Raw genomic sequence first — 21,935 nt, forward strand, 5'->3', positions numbered from 1 at the left:
GCACATTAGATTGTACTTGAGATGAGCTAATTATTATATGCACCACAATGATACCATGAAGGCATTAAAAAGCAATTAATCTGACTAATAAGGTAGTTTCACATGACAGATTACTCAGATTTTAAACAAATTATTACTAATGTTTGCCTAAATGAACAGCTTGATCCTGGTCTTCTGCCCTTGCTTGATTATGTGGAACTTGACTTAATTTGCTTGGTCTTGAGCAGTGTAACATGAGACTTCAGGGTTAAATCTTGAGATTTGCATGCGCCTTGCACAAGTGTGTGTGTTCCTCTCTGTGAAACATAGGGTACTGCATTTTTCATGGTAGGTTAGCCTTGATGTCATAGGTTTAGCACATCCTTCTTTATGAACCATCACAACCTTGTGTGTGTAGAGAAATCATAATCAATGCCTTTCCCTTTCTGCATCAAGACAAAGGCTGTGTCTGAAATGTAACAAACACATACTGTATTCTAAGGCAGGAAGGCACCCAGTCATGTCTGAATTGACTGTTTGTATAAAGTGCTACCTGCTAAGGTTCCTCCGTTCCTCCGTTGTTATTTTTAAGGCAACAGTGATGTGTCCTTCGCTGCCTTACATATCCCATAATCCTTTTGTGTCTGCTTCAGTGTGGTTAGGAAAAAATAGCAGAAAACACCAGCACTGACACAGTGGAGGAGAGACTGGTTTGAGTAAAAATATGGTACTTTTCATTTTGGTTATAAAATGTTAGGTATGCTAGCTGCCCAAAGAAGCCTATTTTTTCTGGGTAAATGGTGCTAACTTGCAATGCTAACAGCTAGCAATGAGCCGTCATATCTTGGCAGTGACATGACTTACTGTTGCTTTCGAAGTGTGTCTGACAGACACTTCAGTTGCAGGTACCGTCATAACAACACTGCATTTTAAGGCACTGACTTATAAGACGGCACAGGCAGCATTGGGACAAGTGCCTTAAGTTTCCGACACATCCAAGATGTTGAACAGCTGTGTTGTGTTCATATACGAGAAGGTAAATAATTAACAAACTTGCATTCTCATTCATAGTATGACCTCAGAGGTGGATCATTGGTTAGACATGTCACAATCATGACATTTTAGCTGAATGATTAAATCCCATATATATACATACATACACACACACACACACACACACACACACACACAGTGGGGAAAAAAGTATTTAGTCAGTCACCAATTGTGCAAGTTCTCCCACTTAAAAAGATGAGAGAGGCCTGTAATTGACATCATAGGTAGACCTCAACTATGAGAGACAAAATGAGGAAAAAAATTCATAAAATCACATTGTCTGATTTTTAAAGAATTTATTTGCAAATAATGGTGGAAAATAAGTTTTTGGTAACCTACAAACAAGCAAGATTTCTGGCTGTCATAAACCTGTAACTTCTTCTTTAAGAGGTTTCTTTGTCCTCCACTCATTACCTGTATTAATAGCACCTGTTTGACCTTGTTATCTGTATAAAAGACACCTGCCCACAACCTCAAACAGTCAGACTCCAAACTCCACTATGGTGAAGACCAAAGAGCTGTTGAAGGACACCAGAAACAAGTTTGTAGACCTGCACCAGGCTGGGAAGACTGAATCTGCAATAGGCAAGCAGCTTGGTGTGAAGAAATCTACTGTGGGAGCAATAATCAGAAAATGGAAGACCTACAAGTCCACTGCTAATCTCCCTCGATCAGGGGCTCCACACAAGATCTCAGCCCATGGGGTCAAAATGATCACAAGAACGATGAGCAGAAATCTCAGAACCACACGGGGAGACCTAGTGAATGACCTGCAGAAAGCTGGGACCAACGTTACAAAGGCTACTGTCAGTAACACACTATGCCGCCAGGGACTCAGATCTTGCCATGCCAGACGGGCACTTCAAACTTCAGACGAGCGCGTCTGAAGTTTTCAAGAGAGCATTTGGATGTTCCGGAAGAGTATTGGGAGAATGTCATATGGTCAGATGAAACCAAAGTAGAACTGTTTGGTACAAACACAACATGTCGTGTTTGGAGCAGAGTGAATGCTGAGTTGCATCCAAAGAACACCATACCAACTGTGAAGCATGGGGGTGGCAACATCATGCTTTGGGGCTGTTTCTCTGCAAAAGAACCAGGATGACTGCCAGGGCAACAAAGGAGTGGCTTCGTAAGAAGCATTTCAAGGTCCTGGAGTGGCCTAGCCAGTCTCCAGATCTCAACCCCATAGAAAACCTTTTGAGGGAGTTGAAACTCCGTGTTGCCCGCCGACTGCACCAAAACATCACTGCTCTGCATGGAGGAATGGGCCATCATACCAGCAGTGGTGTGTGCCAACCTTGTAAAGACTTACAGAAAACGTTTGACCTCTGTCATTGCCAACAAAGAATATATAACAAAGTATTGAGAAACTTTTGTTATTGACCAAATACTTATTTTCCACCATTATTTGCAAACAAATTCTTTAAAAATCAGACAGTGTGATTTTCTAAAAAAAATTTCCTCATTTTGTCTCTCATAGTTGAGGTATACCTATGTACCTATAGTAATTGTAATCAATATTTTAATTGACTTTTTTGTTTATTGTACTATTATACTGCAAGCCAGAAGTGTCCAGATTGGCTGATTTGCTATCTTGCTTTAGCTGTTGACAGTAGGTGAAATTCTTCTTTGTGACCCAGTTCACATTATATTTGTTGTGACAGGCCTATCAGTGGTTGCAGGCTGGATATACTTACAGCAATTCTGCTGTTAGCTCACTTGCTAATAGGAAATAATAATAATAATAATAGGGATGGGCATAGAATGTGATCAGCCTCTCTGTGATTTTTATCATTAATATTTTAACAACCTATTAATAGTCAGACCGCAAAAATCCCTAATCCTGCTTAAATAATGATGTAATCGTTTATGAATCTGACAACTGTTACATGGTCTGTTGGTGTTAATATTTTTTTTAGTTTGTCTGTGTTTTGTCATAATAAAAGCATCATGGTTTTGTAGTGGGGTTGAATGAGCTTAGCAAAGTCCAGACTGTAACCTGGGTGTCCAAGTCTCATCACTGTCTGGTTGAGCTTCCACTCCTGGAAGTTCAGTCAATCACAGGCCTAATTAAGGCTTTTTAATTATTATTCGTTCTTGAGAGAGCTTAATTTGAACCTTGTCATAAAATTTTTACGAGTTGTTGGAAACCACAGACTTCTATTATATTTTATGAGGCCAAGTCTGCAGGCCCATTGAGCAGAGGAGACTGCAGGGTATAGAGAGAGAGAGAGAGAGCAGCAAAGGTAGAAGGACTCAGAGACAGTCGCGGAGATGCACATAAAGAGACACATACAAAGTAAGTGAAAGGCTTCTACTAAAGGAGTCCAACATGCAGACAGGGATTCCAGTCTAATATATGTATATGCAATTGTTTCTGGTTCTGCCTAACACGGCCACAACGTTAGTGCCACAGCAATCATAGAAAATGATTTTTTTTTTCCTCCCCACTTCCCTTCATACAGTTAAAAATTTTCAGACCAGCCCCTGTTCTCATACGATGGCCATCCGGCTCGAGCTGAGCCTCATCTGCCCTGTGCTCGCGTTTCTTGTGTGGCACTCTGTCACTCAATCTGTTTTTTTCTTTTTTCTTTTCCATTCCTCTCTCAAGAGCAGTGAGAACGAAAAAGATACAGCGTGTGAAGGTGGTGGTGGGGGGGCGTACAGAGAGCGAGGGAGAGGACGATAGAGAGAGATTGATGAGGCTGTAAGAGCAGCAGTAATTACTCTGTGTCCATTCCCCATGCCGGATTGGCAGACGGCTAATATCACCCAGACCCCTGGCCCTGACAGGCACCCCCTTCCCCTTCCCCCCAACACAAGCACTCTGAGAAGGGGGTGGAGGGGTGTCGAGCATCACCTCACACCCTCCACTACAGCCTACTGCTGTGTGGGTTTGGATGTCTTTTCTCTCTCATTATGTTATTCCTCAAGGAATCGAGCGTCTGATGTCCTCTTTGAGAGGACGGACAAATACAAACTGGGACTGGGGTTGTTTTTACTGCTGAGATGTTCTGTGTCTTTGGCAGTGGGCCTTCACTACAGGAGATTTAATGAATGTCACTGCTGCCAGACCTGGAACAATGTATCATTTGAAATATAACAACACTAGATTTATAAAATGTAAACAATTAATCTTGGAAGTATTTGAACAACAATTTGTGCTTCCCTAATCATCTCTAATAATTGAAGGCCTATGTATTGTGGGTTGTACTGATAATTTTCAATATCATAATATTTTCAAGATGTATCATGCTGGCAGATGATATTTAAGTTAGCATTCACATAGTTCATTAAATAAAGTTTTTTTCATTTTTGTTTAGTGTCTGTTTATCCCGTATTTCACAGCTGTTGGAACAAAATCTCTTATGTCCATTTTTGTCATTTTTTTTTTGGTTTTTGACAATTTGATAGTGGCTGTTGCCTTTTACACTGTGTGTAAATTTCAATGAGTGGACCAAACGAAATGGCCCAAAATGACTTTGAATAAAATCTGGTTCCATTGACTTGCATTAAAAGTAAAGTATGTTTTTTGTTTCTCCTTTTGCTTCTCATCATTTCAGAGATACAAGGTTTTTGTTCTGACAGCAGTGAATTTTTTTTTTTTCCTTAAAAACTTTAAAATGAGCTACTTTTAACTCAAGCACTTTACATAAGCTGAACATCAAAAAGTAGTTGTCTAAATTACTCATATACTCTACAAGAAGAAATATACAGCTAGTGTCATATCACACAGTGGAAATGAGTGGTGTTTCAGCCTAGACTTGTCACTGGATCTTCTGCGGATCCCGGCTTAATGCTGATACCTATCAATATAGTTATGCTATCTCTGTAATGAACCCATGTTTCCTGCATACTGGTGCAACTGGACATCAGTGAAATGGCCACAGACTAAAGCCAGACAAAATACAATACAAATAGCCCTGGTCAAAATGACTTTTGTTGATTTTCTGAATGAAAGTTTATTAACACTTTCTCAAAATGGACCAAACTTAAATATGGCATTTTTCTTTCAATTTTAACTTAGCTTATTAGCTAATTACTTACCTTAATTAGCTAATTAATTAATGTTAGCTTATATTCACATCAACAAAACATATGATTTGACCAGTGGCACCCAAACTGTTGCAGAAAGTTATGTCAGATTTTGCTAAAACTGAAATCTTATTCACTTGCTGTTATGGAATAATTTTTGTACTGATACCGGGACTGTGGCTTTCCGAAGTGATGTCTTTATTTTCCACATGAGTGGTCTTTGGGGAGTGGGTTGGTTCATACATTTCAATCATTCGTTTAATTATTTAATTTAATTAATTGATGTCCCACAACGGGAAATTACAGCAAATCACTGAAGCCCCACAAAACTTAGTGAGTTAGTGGCCCAGATTGAGTTTTCCTCCAGTGTGCTGACCCCTCTCTCTTTCTCTGTCGTCTACTCACTCTGTATCCCGGTCAAGGGCCAGCATTTGGAAGAAGCCAACGTCTTTTTAATTAAAGATATGTAAATGTGACCTCAGCTGGATTGCTTTAGCTGGCGTGGTTGTGGTGGGGCGGTGACGTGTCGGAGCCCAGCTCCTAATCCAGACTAATTAAAGATTAATTACAATTGATAGGAGCCTTCCACCCCTCTGTCGAGCTCTCTGTCTAATTTGCTGGAGTATCTCCCCTCCCTAATGCTGGTGAGCTGGGGACGAAGTCTTTTAGGTTTATGATTATGGCTGGAGTCTTTGGGGTCATCAAGGGCCTCTCTCTCTCTATAAGCCCTTTGAGCTCCCCTCCAGGCCAGGGACTTTGCATTGATGACACTTGGATTGAGCTCTTAGTCGTATGTTAATCTTGAGTAATCTGTTTGTCTCACGCGAAGGTGTCAATACAAACCCTTCTTCAAATGAGCCGGGTCGTACAAGTACATATGGTTGTTGTGTTGACAGGCATTGTGGTTTTAAGAGGAATGATTTTGTGAAGTTATGGTCTCGGGTGTTTTCTGTGGAGGTGCCTACCATCACACAGGTAATTCCTCTCTCTTGGTATGGAAGAGTTTTGCTGTGACCATGGTGCTGCCTCACCTCAGTACACAGTTTGACACACAGAGCGAGTACACTAACACTCAGAGTACACACACAAACACACTGCACAGGATTCTGGGTAGTTCACTCTGGTGCCGCCTCTCCCTGGCCCCGTTCGGCTCTGTCACGGTGCTCGTTCGCTCGTTATAAATGGGGGCTGCTCCTCTGATCTATTGCTTAATTGCCACCTAATTTGCATAACAGTGCAAATTAACGACCTCTCAAATGAGCGTTCATTTTTCACAAGGTCTTTAGGAGCTCCTTAAGAGGCGGTGCTAATTAGCACAGGAGGCAGCTGTGCTGATGAGCCAGAGAGTCAGGGAGCGCGAGTGTGGATGCGACTGAGAGCAGGAAAGGGGTGTGTCTACGGGAGTGACGTATTGCCTGGGCAACGGACGTATTCTTGTTTGTACACACGTGTATAGCATAAGAGTTGATCCTTGTGTGAGCATTTGTTTGACTCGCTGATTATGTCTTTGGTGTATAGCACTGTGCAACGTCAGAGGCCGCCCTATTTCCAGTCAAAATGGCTATTGAATACACGTTATTCATTGTTCAGCATGACAACTACACATCCTTTTAGTCTCAGTATTTTTGGGTTTTTTTTTCTCATATCTAAGGCAAGAGTGGAGCTTAACTGTCCTCTCTTAAAAATGAAGCTTGAAGTGCTGTTCTTCTAATGGTGACCCTTTTTGGTGATCTACCAGGTCTTGTGTGATTGTTAGGATTTTTCATTACATATTTTAATTATATTTGGTGACACTATTTTCAGTGGTCATTTCTACACGAAACAAATGCTCAACATAATCTTTGTGATATGTCAAAAACATATGAGGGTTAGGATTAGGTTTTGGGTTGAGGTTAAGGTTAGGTTTAGGATTAGGGCAAGGGTTAGTGTTAGGTTTTAAATAATGTATCAACATTACATCTTCAAAATATTTACTTCAGTGTAGAGCTGGGCAATATGGCGAAAAATGTTATCACGATCGCGGCACTATCTTGTTACAAATGCTAAACAAGTGGCCAAAAACAGTGCTAAACTGTTTAGTTTCTCAACAACGTCAACTCAGTACGAACAGTGAATATCAGCTGGCTCAGTACGTCAGTGATGGATCACACCGCCTTCCTGGCATCAGTCCTGCCGCATCCATGTCGGAGCATATCACAGTATTCAAACGCCAGCTAGCAGATGACTGGATTTCTCTATGGTAGTTTGAGGGCTGAACTGAAATACATGCAACACCAGTCAGAGTCCTCCTTTCAGGTACCTTTAAAGTAAAAGCGGTGCTTTTGTGTCGAGTTTGATCTTCAGTATCATCAGTTCGCCGTGTTGTGAGAGTGACGGAGCGCTGCTTCAAGTTAGCCAGCTGCTAAAAACAGCTAGCCTGCAAAGATAGCGTTCTCCCACTCTCCAGTGCCTCACAGCCTTCCTCAGTTTTACTTTAGTTTAAATCGAGGATGTAACTTACATGAACCACTTCTTTTTTACTTTTGTTGCTTGGGAATGCATTAATGCTATAATATGACTTTGCGATGGTGCTGTATTTATGAGGATTATGATTGTGATTTAATGCTGCTAAAGCTTGTTAGGATGTACAGAAAGAGGTGAATTCACTGTAGGACAGTACAGTTACACCACCTATCTCGTCACTCACACTCGGTCACAGGAGAACAGATCGCCGGTCACTCCATTCAAACAGGGAATGTACAACTCCACGTTTCAGATGTTGCAAAAGTATATTTGGCGACCCTTTTTTACTCATCGCCCCCTCCCTCGCTAATCATGTTGAAAAACTCAGAAGTGCGCCATCTCCTGCCGATAGCAGAATAGTGCCACTTTCCTTGCAGCAGAAAACGCCACCTTTCGCTGAATGTGGCAGTGTGAGAATGGTGAATTATATCAAACATTTATCAAACCTTTCTTGTTGCTGTATCGAGGAAAAGTTATATTGAGTTATATTACATTTTAGCGCCCAGCCTTACTTCAGTGTATTCAGATGCTTCACTATTGCTACCTCACTGATATGTTGTAGATGTGTTCCTGATAATCTAAGTCAGTATTGAATAATTGTCACAAAGGACCACTCTGAATAAATTGTTGCAATATTTTTAAAAAGTTTTTTTTTTTTTTAACTACAGTTTTGGAAACTGCTGTTTTTTTCACACATTTTCCTTTGACCTTCCCCTTCTTTTATACAAGTCTTATATCGGAGCTCCTTAAAAATATCTCCTAAAATAAACAAAATAACTTGACTTTTGCATCGCACTCTTTGTGTGTTTTATAAATCAAAGTCACACAAACTAACAATGAACAAATGTATGTTTTTGTTGAGAAAGAAATCATTGTTGGAAAAAGTCCATACATATATGTGTATATGACCCAATTATTTTGAGAAATGTTTTTTGTAAAATTATGGTCTCAGGAAGCCAAATATGGCAAAAATAATATCACAATATTTTCAGTATTTTCACAATAAAACAGACATAATGCACCAGTAGTGCTAATCTAAAAACATCAGAAACTACTAATTCATGATTTATATCTGTTTCACACTGCACTAAATCTATTTCAGGATTAATTATTACTCTCTTTTTAATGAACCAGTTGTTCAGTGCTCTTCAAGTACTGACAATACACTATCTTCTCAGAATTATTGCCCATCACTAAGGTGCAGTATCAGCTGTTTGTGTACTGTATTCTAAACTATGTACCTTACTCGAATACCCAATTATGTGTGATTGAGGTCAGATATCTGTATATTTGAATAACCATGCCCATCCCTAATTGCCATGGCAACAGCCACATTCTGTCCATGTTTGTAGACTTTTGCAGAGGCCTTGTTCGGTGTGCAGTTCATTCATGCTGAATACAGGCAGTGGAGCAGAGGCTGCCTCCTGCTCTGGGTGGGGAGGAAATAGCCTCACCTATGCAAAAATGCATATTTGGTTTGTGATGTGGTGCAGACTGACCAGAGAGGACTGTTGTTCCAGTGTTGAGGTGTCTGTGAGGTGCTAGTTGAGTTAACCAGTGGCTGATTAATGGTGCTAAGTCAAAGCCATGTGTTTGTCCAAGGTGTGAGCAGTCCTTTTCACAGCCTAATCAGATCCCTCTGTTGACACTGACCACTGACCACTCCTTCACCCAAGAAGCAGAAGGATATGTATGTGAGAGACAGAGAGGCTAAGTGCGTGCCACAGTGCTCCAGTAAAAGACCCAACAGACGCTGCTTAACCTGAGCTGCTTAGAGCTGGAACTGACCGAAGGATTGTGCAGCTTACTCCACCCTGGCACAAACTCGCATGCCCTTTTCTCTCTCTTGAGTGCCTCAATGTAACACCACTCACCCTGACCTCAGCTACACTCTCTCTCTCATTGTCTTTCTCTATCGCTCTCTCCATCACACTGTGCTTGTGTTTGAAGTAAAGACCAGACCCTTGACATTTTTCTCTTGATGATTGTCTCCCTTTTTCACTCACTCTTTTCGCTTTCCCTCCCTTTCCTTTACTTGGTATTGCTTCATACTTTCTAAGAAGTTGCTTAGATGTTGGACAGTTTTCTGCAGCTACTATCCCTGTTGTTTAACAGTTTGTGTGGATCTAGGTTGAATCAAATGGCAGAGATTTTTGGCATGCAGGATGAAAGACATTGATTTGGATTTTTTTTTGTGTATGTCTATATTGGTACTGGCAGAACAAGATTAGGGCTGCAAAAAACAAAATTTGTAAAGTGGATTATTTATGTGAATATTTCAATAATCAATGTGGCCTGCAAATGAGAAGAGCAGTAACAAGAATGTTTGTTTAAAGTTATGACTAACTGAGGTTCTGTATCAAGAGCAAGATAGTCCCACCACAGGGGAATTCACAATGCTGCAGCAGTGAAGGGATAGCAAGGCATTCACGAAAAGTGCAACAAGAAGAGAATTAACAAGCAAGGTATTTAATTTTTAACAAGGTTAGAGTTTGTTACTTAGTACTTTTTATACGTGTGTGTGTGTGTGTGTGTGTGTGTGTGTGTATATATATATATATATATAATATATATATATATATATATAATATATATATATATATATACAACTAAAAATATAAATTGTATCTTTCACAAAAATGAACAATATAAACATTGTAAATAAAAAAGCTAGAGAATCTTTGTTATAAAGCTATTTACAAGTATTGCACATGAAATATTGCACAAGAACAATATGGCCGAATAATAAATGAAGCGATAGAATAATAAATAGCTATATGAACATTATCATTCTTCAGGCTTTCACATCATTTATATGGTTTAGCATTTTAACTTGCTAGTTTACTGGATGAACTTTCCGGATGAGCATATGGCTTTTTTTTTTTTCTTTTTTTTTAATATACGTGAAAACTGTGTTAACAAAACGAGTTGTATTCTAAGCCAGTTAACCAATTGTATGTAATTAGCACTGCAAAAAAATCATAAAACATGATGACATGAAGTGAACAGACACAATAAGCATCATCACATTAAATGGTTGGTTATTTCACCATTGAAAGTAAGTTCATGATTCATTTAAATTAAAATATAAAGCAGAGCTTTGAGAGAAACCACTTTAAGCTATATCAATTTATATCATAATGCTGTGAAATAAATAATAGAAATTAATGATTATATGATTTTTATTTAGGGATAGTATAGCTTTGTGTTTTTTGGATGTAATTTGTAATTCTTATTCATGATGGTCTTAGTCAGGACCTGATTTAAGCAGTCATTCAGTTTGAATCAAAATAATGATTTCAAAGGCCTGTGATGGACATGGGATTTTGGAGGCTAAATCAGGAAATTGTGACAATTGTGGGAAATTAAGTCATATATCATGGGGAAAAAAAATGTGTGTGTGTGTGTGTATGTGTATATATTTCCTCACTTTTTTAGCAGATTGCTCTAGAATGTAAATATTGCTAAAGCTTGAAAATGTGCTCCTCCATACAATCCGTATATGGAACCCAAAAACAGGCCTGTTTGATTTGATTGTTTTTTGTAATGTCTTGAAAACCAATACATATACATATCTGCTTGTTTAGCAAGCAATTTGAAGTTATAGTGTTGCAGCCTGAACTGCTTATGAGGCACGATACAGGACAGCCATCAAAAATTAGATCCATTACATATGTCAGTCTTAAAGGCACAGTAACAAAAACAGCCTGTTTAATTCTGAGGGATAAAAAAGGAGGTTGGACTGTTTTTGATACATAACCACTCAATGTCTTAAGTGGACCTTTAGGAGGAAAAATAAAGAAAGAAATATTTAAGACGTGGGCCCTTTAACAATTCCTAACAGTGTTCATATTATGTTGCACATCCTTTCATTACAGTTTTTCTAATTTCGTTATTTCTAATTTTGGATGAAGCATAATTTATAGCGCACTGGGCTGCATTTTTTAGCTTTATTTGTTTTCATCCATACTCTTTTGTTTAATTTTTCCTTGGTGCTCAGAGGTGCCGCCCCTTTCGCTCTAGCCTTCCTTCTTTTAGATTTATCAGCAGTTGCGGTCAGAACTCGGGCATTTCTTGAACATCTTTTTTTTTCGCTCTTGCTTTCAGCCACCATGCATCATCATCTCTTTCTTTTTTTTCTTCTTGCTCTTAGTGTCTGTCTCTCCCTCTCTGGTTTTGCTCACTCTTTCACCCATCCCTCTCTTTTGTGCTGCATCCTCCCACCCCCCCCACCCCCCGCCGCCTTTCTCTTCGTCACCATGATGCTTTTATATCACCTCCTGTGACTCTCCTTTTTGCCCCCCCCCCCCTCCCAGTTCTCCTTGGTTCTCCTTCTCCCCCCTTTCTTACCTCTCTCTCTCTCTCTCTCTCTCTCTCTCTCTCTCTCTCTCTCTCTCTCTCTCTCTCTCTCTCCCTCCCCTGCTCTGCTCCCTCACGCTCTCCCAGTGAAAGGCTGAGAATACCCAAGGGAGCTGATGCAATTAAAATGCTAATCCTGTCTGTCTACAGAGAGAGGGAGGGAGGGAGGGCTGACAGCATGAGGGATTGCGGCTCACATGGAGAACTCGACTGAAATGGAGAACAGAGGGAGAGACCGGGGGGCTGGGGGCGCAGAGAGCGAGAGAGAAGAGGGGGGTGTGTTTGGCGGGAGAGAGGCCAGAGTGAAAAGGGGGATGCAAGTGAGAAAGAGAGCGAGAGCGTTAAGCGGTACAGAAGAAAAAGACAGACGAGGGCTGAGCAGGAGCTGAGAGCGGAGCCGTGATGGACTGTGTCTCCAGTAATGCACTGAAAATGGCACCATTAATATACTGCTTGCAGCAGTGAACACAATGCCTTCGTCTGCACTTAACACATCACCTGTAGTGTACCTGAATAGCATCGCTCCATCGTCTGGGCCAAAATGAGAGGGATTATGTATGCAGTCAAACCCAGCTGCTTTCTCTGAATATTTTCACTAGGATGACTTGCCAGCTCTGTAAGCCAACCCCACACATTTTACCAAGCCTGGGAGGTGTATAAGAGAGGATTTATTTTATTATGTTGTTTTTTTTTATTTTTTATAATTTTTTAGCTGTTAAAAATGCTTGAGCCTTGGAAAATTGGGAGAGGTGCGAGTTGGGACAGGATTTTATATATTTATTCATTTTGGTTATTGTTACCTTGAAGGTTCATGAATTTTAATGGAAGGATATTAGCACAACTTGGACAGATGTAGCGCATTAAAACGTGCATTATCTCATTAGCATGGGGTGTGTTTATATTAATGAAGTGTGCTAATTGAAAGATTTACAGGCTGGCTTTATTAATCCTCTTAAAGAACACAAACATTCACACACCGTGAACTTGCGGGCTGCGCCTCAGAGGCTCCGCGCAGAAGGGAAACCCACTGAGAGAGATACATATTCCACCATTTGTCTTTTGCCATTTGCCATTTAATTAGTGGCTAATTGTGGGTTTTCAAAATCATTTTCGCACCATACGGTGCGCTGAATCTGAATGACAGAAGAGTAGTTTAAACAGGAGGTCCATAACCCTTGGCTTGAAATGGTGTGAGGGTATTTGTGTGATTATTAGCAATCATGGCTTAATTGAGATAATTAGGGTGAAGGCAGGGCAGTAAGCTTTAGGCCTGCAGCTGCAGGGTTTACATTCTGTTGTTGGAGAGGGGGGGAGTAGGTTAGAAATGCCTGGGGGCCAGTAATACACCTTTGACTTGATTTCTATGCTGGTACAATGGTATCTCTCCTCTGACCATCTCCAGCCTTTGGTTTTTCTGCCTGGGCAGCTCAGAAAATGGTTAGTCTGAGAGCGTGTTTGGGGCGGCCGAACCAGTGTTTGTGTACTGAACCATATGTGTGGAGTGTTGTGTTTTGTTTTTTTTTTTTTTTTTTTTTTTGTTGTTGTTTTGGGGTTTTTTTTTATGCTTTCTGCTTGCTGCATGTTGGTCCAAATCCCTTTTCCACTGCATAGCCACTGTCTCCATGGAAATGTGCAGACACTTAATCTGATTTAATGTACCCCTCCAAAAAAAGTTTGTTCTTTTTTTTAATCGGACTTGAGAGATCTTTAGTGGTTGGAAAGGAGAAAGAGAGGGATGGGCGAAACAGGGTCATTAGTTCAGTCGGCTGGGTACGCTGCATTCCTGAACCGTGAGAGGGGGAGCAACGGAGAGAAGGAATGTGGTGGAGGGGGGGTTGAATGGAGAGACCCAGAAGAGGCAAGAGGGAACAAGAATGAAAAGAGTGCTAGCCAGAGGGAGAAAAGTTTAGAACTTGAAGGAGGGAGATCATTAGTGGGGGGGATGGGGGAAGTTAGATTTGTTAGGTGGTTAGATGGTATTACAGTTGGGGCAGCTGAAATGTGTTATCAGTTAAATGTTTGAAAGGGAATACAAAGAAAAGCTTTGATTTGTTCTGTTGGGGTGGAACAGTCAGCAGATCCACATTAGCAGAGCACCCTGTAACGTGCTCAGTGAAGTGGATGCTGTAGGTAGATAGATAGATGGATAGATACTTTATTGATCCCAAAGGAAATTTAGCTAACAGAAAAGAGAAAAAGTAAGAAAAAAGTGCAAAAACGGTGCACAAAACACAGAGCTACTGGAAAGCCTGCCACTCACAGTGGCGCCAGAAGTATGTAACAAAACCCTAGATCCCCAAATGAGTGTACCTTAGTTTAATTACACTAGTAAAGAGGTTTTATTTTTTAGTTTGGTCCATTTCTTTTGGTCCTTTCATCGTGATGTTATTTATATTGTGTAAATACAGCAGTTCTCATGTATTTTTAAAAAAAATACAAATCAACGCTAAAAAACTAACAGCTCAAAGTTATTTCTCACTGTCTTTATTTTTTTGTGACTCATTAGAAACTGGCTGGACCGGCAGCTTCAAAGAGTTATTGTTCGTGCTTTTCATTCTGGAATGTTGTCAGTGTGTTTCTGTGAGGACTTTGGCTGCTTTTGTGCAGCAGAGGACAAAGACTGGCCTTCCTTTCCTTATCGTCCCATGACACGCACCTTCTTTCCTCTCTCATGTGCATCCCTCTGGCTTTTCAGCCTCCCATGTACATAAATATAAGGCGGGTGCTTGTAAGTTATGTGAGAGATGTGCCAGAGTGAGGAGGGTGACAGAGGTTCGGGGTTAATACACTGCTGGACTGCTGGGGCTGAAAGCTGTGCTTATGGCTGCCAGCAGTGCTAGTGACAGCACATGCTCCTCCTACTGGAGCCATGCCTCATACTCGCCTTACAATGGCCTGTTGCCACAGAGGGACTGTGCTGCCCTCTGCTGGTCAAACGTAGAAATGTTCCCTTAAAACATCCAGCTGTTTACCACAAAGAGCAAATTTTTTTTGTTTTGTTTTGCTTTTGTTTTTTGGGTCACATTGTAAGTTTTTAATTAGGGATGCAACAATTAGATAATGACTGATTAAGAAAACATTTTATTTTTTTGCTAAAAAAATGCTCTGTAACGTTCCTACGACACAGTCATTCCAGCTGCGTTACGCTTAAGAAGTAATCACTATGGCTTCAGTTCATTGTGTCATACACCTAAATAGAGTAAATACCTTATTGTATAGACAAGGTTGTCTGATGGCAGCTGAAATGGTCATCAGAGAAGGCATATTAGTTCAATTAGTTAATGATCAGTGAATCTTGTGGACAAAATGAATCATGCTAGCTATCACAGTGCAGTTACCACATTGTCACAAGATCTAATTTGTCTCATTAGTTTCATTTCTGATAAGAAAGCTAAAGGATGTAAAAAAAAAATATCCGCAAGGCATTTTTAGTGGCTGTCATGTGAAATGTCACGGGAAATGTTGCCAGGGACACCGGGCAAAGACAATGCCTACCCCTGGTTGCAGCCTTAATTTTAATGTACGACCATTACCGCTGTGTTCTTTGCTTTTGATGCAGGACATTACAGCACCTCATTTTGGAAAGGAGTACCTTTTGTGCTGGTCTTACAAAAGCCTGTATCTTATCTCCTTGTTCCACAGTATTGAGTATTAGAGGGGTGCAGGAGGAGGACCCCCCTGACCCTCAGATCATGCGCCTGGACAACATGCTGCTAGCTGAGGGTGTGTCTGGCCCAGAGAAAGGTGGCGGATCAGCTGCAGCCGCGGCAGCTGCAGCCGCGGCAGGGGGGTCACCCAATGATGGAAGCATCGAGCACTCAGACTACAGAGCCAAACTCGCACAGATCCGCCAGATCTACCACTCGGAGCTGGAGAAGTACGAACAGGTACGAGACACATTCCAGCAGGCTGGTGAACCATGTTTGTGATTTGACTTTGATTTAAAGTATATTTACTCTAGGGGACAGTTACCTGGACATGGATTAAGCCTAGTGTAAATTGCTGTGCCAGTAGAGATACTTTTTAGTCCGACATTAGCTTTAATCTGGGTCTGAGAAACTGGTTCTAGACGTATTTACATTGCAATTATCTGTAGGTAATTGTACTAGAAATCATATTCATATTCAGTGCATTATTTGGTTCTCAGTGGCTTTTTATTTAGGGTGCTTAATACATGCTTAGGGGCAAAGTCTCCAAAATGATATTGCAAAAGCCTACAGAATGCAAATGAATGTTTCAACAGTTCACAGAACTGTTTGCATGTATTTTGTGGCATGCTGCTTTTTCTAAAGCATTCTTACAAATCAGGCAGATGTACATAGATTTTTTTCCCAGAACAATGCAGTGTACCACATGGAAATGTCAAGTGTTTACTCATGTGTTGCCTCTTATTATTGTGTCAATATGTAGTAATACAAATACAATTATGTAGTGGTTATATTTTGATCATAGCCTGCAGCCCTACACTTTGTAATGACGTTCTTTCTCTGTGTGCTGTCCCAGGCTTGCAGTGAATTCACCACCCATGTGATGAATCTGCTGCGGGAGCAGTCACGTACACGGCCCATCTCACCCAAAGAGATCGAGCGCATGGTGGCCATCATCCACCGCAAGTTCAGCTCCATCCAGATGCAGCTCAAACAGAGCACGTGTGAGGCAGTCATGATCCTCCGCTCTCGCTTCCTCGATGCCAGGTGTGTATGTCTGCAGTCTGTCTTTTTTGCCAAGATGATTATATTTCTGGATATAGAAAACCTTTACTCATTTACGTTTTCAAAGATGTAAATTGAAAAGGGGAATTACATTGAAGGTGTTTTTGAGTAATTAAGATGTTAAGAAGTAAACAACGGGGTTTTGATTTGAAATGCACCATTATAGAGAAATCTTGCAGAGGCAGAATTGTTTACAATGATGGAAAAAAGACATCCAAAGAAGGCCCCTAAAATCCACTTCATAAAAAGTACACATGTTACTTGAAATTGTTGCAAATGCTTGATGCCTGAGACATCATTTTGCAGTAGTTTTGAAATAAGATTTTAGCCTGATAAGGCAGTGTAAAGCAAAAAGCATTTTTTGATTAAGTGCCATTTTGCCATTATTAATGTTACATATAAAACTCAGAAGATGCATGTAGGTATACACAGGTTATTTTAGATAGTAAATAAAATTTATTTACCATTTATTTTGTAAACATCATGACCCCTTGTTCCTATTGCCATTAAGAAACCTGAGTTAGTTTCTCTACAGTGAACCATTTCACATCAAATCACTCTGAATGACGTTGCTTTACAATTAAATGGTGCAGATTTTTAGAAAAGCTGAAATGTTTCCAAATTGCTTATTGGTAGCTAAATGTTATTTATACTGTCCACAGACGCAAGAGACGTAACTTCAATAAGCAAGCCACAGAGGTGCTGAATGAGTATTTTTACTCTCACCTGTCCAACCCCTACCCCAGTGAGGAAGCAAAGGAGGAGCTGGCCAAAAAGTGTGGGATCACTGTCTCTCAGGTGAGAGCACAGGCCCTGATCAGTTCACTTCAATTGACCACTTGCAAGGATAATACTAAAACAAAAGTCTTTTTAAGATCTGCCTTAGATTATTTGTTGTTTCCGTTCACTCACTTGGAGATATTCAGACATTTATATCAAACCTTCTGCTGTTTCAGGTCTCTAATTGGTTCGGCAACAAGAGAATTCGGTACAAGAAGAACATTGGTAAGTTCCAAGAGGAAGCAAATCTGTACGCAGTTAAAACAGCGGTGGATGCTGCAAATGTGTCTGCACAGGCTAGCCAGGCAAACTCTCCGGCGACACCCAACTCAGGTAATGTCTGCACCACCTGCCTTTAATCCTGTAGTACACAGACAACAAACACTTACACCCACATACACCAAATCCCTCAAACAGCCAGATAATTACACATGCCAATGCCGCTAACCAGTGCCTTTACTGGCCTTGAAGACATTGTCTTTGTCATCTCGTAACACATACAGATAGATGTGTTCACACCCACATACTACTATCACAGTTGTTTTTCCTTTTCAAGGTTCTTCGTGTCTTTGTGTTTGTCTTTTCACCACTACTAAGTCTTGTTGTTTTCACTTTGTGTTCATGGAGGTCTTGTACGGTACCCTGTCTGGTTTGATGGTGGACAGGCTTTATGAGCTAACTTCCCTAACCTTTTAAATTTGTCACTTCGTTGTAGTGTTCCTTATATAAAGGCAAGAAACAGGTGTGTGTGTGTTTTTTTTTTTGTTTTTTTACTTACAGTCTATGTTTGGTAGTATCTTTCACTTTCTCTTAGGCTCCAAGTTTCCAGGAAACTAGGCATTTTTAGCTGTTTGGCTATTGAGAGATATCCATACTGAAGAGTATCAGTGTGTCTGTTCAGAGGCATGCTATTAGCTTTTGTCTTTGTCACCTTAAACCATCTTCACTTGAGCCTGTTTAACATTAAACACACTGATTATCCCTTTCCGTTCCACTTCCACTTCAGTGCATACACGCATACTTATAGTATAAATAACCTCTATTTGCTCAGGAGGCAGACGGTAAAAGGTAGGTGATTTAACGTTATCTTACCATGCTTATTCATGACATGACCAGTTTGTCACTGATGCCTTACATTGACTGGTATACAAGATTTCAATTTATGTGAATTGACAAGTAGAGACAGGTTTAAGTGGAACTGGGTGTGAAAAAAACAAGTAATGTTAGACTTGTGCCTGCTTTGACTGTATTCATTGTGGCTTGCTGACAACAATTTGTTCCTGCTTGTTTCGTCTGAATTTTTTTTCCTATAATGAAAGGGCTTGAACAGGATGTCCTGTGTGCCTTGGAATGTGACCTGTCCTGATTTTCTTGCTTTAAGCACGGGGTGGATAGTATCTCCGTATAGTCTTTAAACTCTTTCCGTACCTGACCCTGGCAAAACTGCGTGTATTGCCCGCAGGGTCTTCAGGGTCCTATGGCTTGTCTCGCGCAGGAGACAGTTACCTCAGCCTGCGCTCACTCAACGGGGAGGGCCTCAACATCGCCCCCTCTCTGCAGCAGCAGGTAGGCACTGAGGACCCCCCCCATGGCCTGCCTCAATGCCCTTCCTCTCCCAGTGCTTCCTTACTTCAGTTCAGAAGTTCCCAACCCTCATCCTGAGATAATCCTGCCTTGCACATTTTAGTGTGTTGCATGCTCTGACACATCCTCTTCAACTCAGGAAGGACGTGTTGATGAGCTCCAGGAGTGGGACATAGTCCACTCCTTAAGGAAGAGTATTGTCTTGAAAGATTAAGGCTTTCGTTGAAATTGAATTTTGCACTTCTACTGAATTTTAATTTCAAGACAAATACTACTTACATTTTCATATACACGTTCGAAGTTCACATTTCGAATAGAATGCGATTTTTCTTTTTCTAAAATGTTTCTTATTTCCAGTCAGTCAGTTTCAAGTTTATTTTAATTTGTTTAATTAAAATATCCGAATAAGATGTATGTTAGTGTAATATGAAACATCTGAGAACTGTTGATTTATCTCTGGCCCATTAGTTGCCATGAAAAAAAGAAAAATATTGGCAGTTTTATCTGTTAAAACATTTACATTGTACTTGTTTATTTGAGGACGATTAAATGTAGATCTTTCTGCTTTTCAATCAGAAATATGGCATATTTCCACTTGTAATTGGGTAAGATTTTTATCATTCAATAAATCAGTCAGTTAGCCTTTAATTAGACTTGGCATACATTGAGGGTGACCCTCATTTGCAATGGAGCTGACCATGACAGTGGAGAATATACATATATACACATTAAGATTAGTTGGATCGGGTGTGTTGCACTAAGTTGTACTCTATATCAGTGGTTCCCAAACCTGGTCCTGGAACACCACCTGCCTTGCTCTCAACACATCTGATCCAGCTAATCCACTAATTAGCAAACCCTTCGTGAAATGAAATCTGTGTGTTTTGGCAGGAAACACTAAAATGCATAGGGCAGAGTGTCCTCCCGGACCAGGGTTGAGAACCACTGCTCTAGTTTGCTTTAGTTGTCCTCTTGTTCGTCCTGAGCCTGTCCTCCTGTGATGCCAACACATCTGCTGCTGGAATCCAGCGATATCTCCCAATCTTGAGCCCTCCCTTTGTAGAACCACACTCACTCAGACCCTTCTGCCGTGTTTTTTTTTTTTTTTTTAAACCATCATACTCATAGAACTCGCCCACTGTTTCCCGTGTTCTTACCTTGTATCTTCACCTATGTGATTTGGTCCTTTGAATCTTCCATCAAAATCTTGATTCACTTTATGGTTCTGTCAGTGTTGGAATAAGGGCAGCTGGAAGTGAAAGCATGGAGAGACTGTCAGGCCTGTTTCTGGGGTCTAGGGCATGTAGAACTAACAAGGACAAGGAGTTAGCTGGGTATGAGATTAGAGGAATTGTCACAGTCCATTTCTGACCTCTACAAGAACATGGTTGGAACCAATGATAAAATATTTGAGATCTGTCCTGGAATGTTGAAGGTTTTGGGGATTTACTGTTCGTTTCACTCACCTAAGCGAGTCTGTTGCAAAACTATTGACGTTCAAAATCAGTATGGATGGCAGACACATTATAAACATTAATTACAAACCATAATTAAAAACAGGTGATTTCAAATGCCATTGTACATGTTAAGCTAAAGCTGGGTGTAGGCTGAAATTCTGATCATGTATTTCTGTTTTTGTGTTAAAGGTGGATACCCTGCACCGTGCTACACACCTGACGGGCGGCTATGAGGAGCTGTCAGGAAGTGCCCTTTACACTCCACACCACCTAGATGTGAGTAATGTTGCATGTACACACACACAGATGCACACACAACTAATTTGCTGAAACTAAATGTTTGAGTACTAATCTGCATATAAGATTTATCGATGCACTAGGGCTTTGCTGATCATTATCACAACATTGGCCTTTGCAGTACCATAGAAGGCACTAATATGCAAATGATTTGAGTGATATTTCAAGCCAGTATCTGATGAAAGAAAAAACATTTACTCAGTGCTGGGTACTGCACTTGTAAAATATCTGCATTTTATTCATTTTCCTGCACTTGTAACCCTCTACAAATACGCGTTAGATTTCTCTGTAATGCTAATCCAGATAGATCTAATCCTAATGTCTACATTTAATATGTAATAATGTTTATATACTGCTATTATTATTGAATAAATGCATAAGCTGTCAGTTCCTGTGTTGTTGCATCCTAATAAAAGCAATATGTTTTAATGCACTGCAAAGTATTGTAGTTAAAATATGTAGTAATATAATTGAAATCTAGTGTTTTGCCCATATGGTCCAGCCCCACCTGGAATGCAGATTTCAGCGAATTCTTTTGATTGAAAACTGACCGTTCTTTTTTTTTTTTTTTTTTTTTTTTAACCTGTCATGTCTGGCCATTTTTGCAATCGGAATGGTAATCCGAATGTACTGATGTACCAAACATATTTGTTTTCACAAGAAAAAGCTCTATAGGTTACTAAAGCCTATTCTTGTTAAGGTTTTTATTTTATTTGTTTGGCCAGGCCTGACAGGCAATAAAAAAGAGGACAGGAAAGAAAGAGAAGAAGGGAGGAGAGAGAAAGAAAAAAAAAAAAAATAATAATAATAAATCATAATAATGATAATTAAGTAAGTAAATAAATAAATAGAAAGAAAAAATAATAATAACTGACCGTTCTTTAACGTTAATCGTTAACCCGCAAGACTAATATGCACACTTGATATACGCACACATCAACTGAATTTTGTATTAATGTGCTGAAATATTAAAAAATGTTCCATGTATGGGACATGAAACATAGTCATGATGGGTAGGACCAGACATAAGCATTTTTGAAGTAAACAGCCCATATTAAACATATTCTACATAATGTGAACCTGGTTTCGATTAGCGTGAGGCCCTGACAACTGCAATATACTCATTAGAAAAACTTAAAAAGTTAACATAATGCTGGAGAATAGTTATGAGGTT

General features: G+C 40.1%; 1 protein-coding gene across 6 annotated transcripts in view; it reads left to right on the top strand.

Moving 5' to 3' along the window:
* pbx4 (pre-B-cell leukemia transcription factor 4) overlaps nucleotides 1–21,935 on the top strand; it is a 42,483-nt gene that overhangs the window by 16,008 nt on the left and 4,540 nt on the right. For 2 of the 6 annotated variants that reach the window (XM_037538336.1, XM_037538339.1), the window contains 6 exons: nucleotides 15,574–15,818; nucleotides 16,435–16,625; nucleotides 17,306–17,441; nucleotides 17,600–17,648; nucleotides 18,886–18,989; nucleotides 20,654–20,740. In XM_037538336.1, the coding sequence (XP_037394233.1) occupies nucleotides 15,574–15,818; nucleotides 16,435–16,625; nucleotides 17,306–17,441; nucleotides 17,600–17,648; nucleotides 18,886–18,989; nucleotides 20,654–20,740 (812 nt within the window). Of the gene's footprint in view, nucleotides 1–15,573; nucleotides 15,819–16,434; nucleotides 16,626–17,305; nucleotides 17,442–17,599; nucleotides 17,757–18,885; nucleotides 18,990–20,653; nucleotides 20,741–21,935 lie in introns of all 6 variants that reach the window. The other 4 variants (XM_037538345.1, XM_037538347.1, XM_017701566.2 and 1 more) reach the window with 2 other exon arrangements.

This window comes from Pygocentrus nattereri, chromosome 1 (genome assembly GCF_015220715.1).
Source record: "Pygocentrus nattereri isolate fPygNat1 chromosome 1, fPygNat1.pri, whole genome shotgun sequence".
NCBI lineage: Eukaryota > Metazoa > Chordata > Actinopteri > Characiformes > Serrasalmidae > Pygocentrus > Pygocentrus nattereri.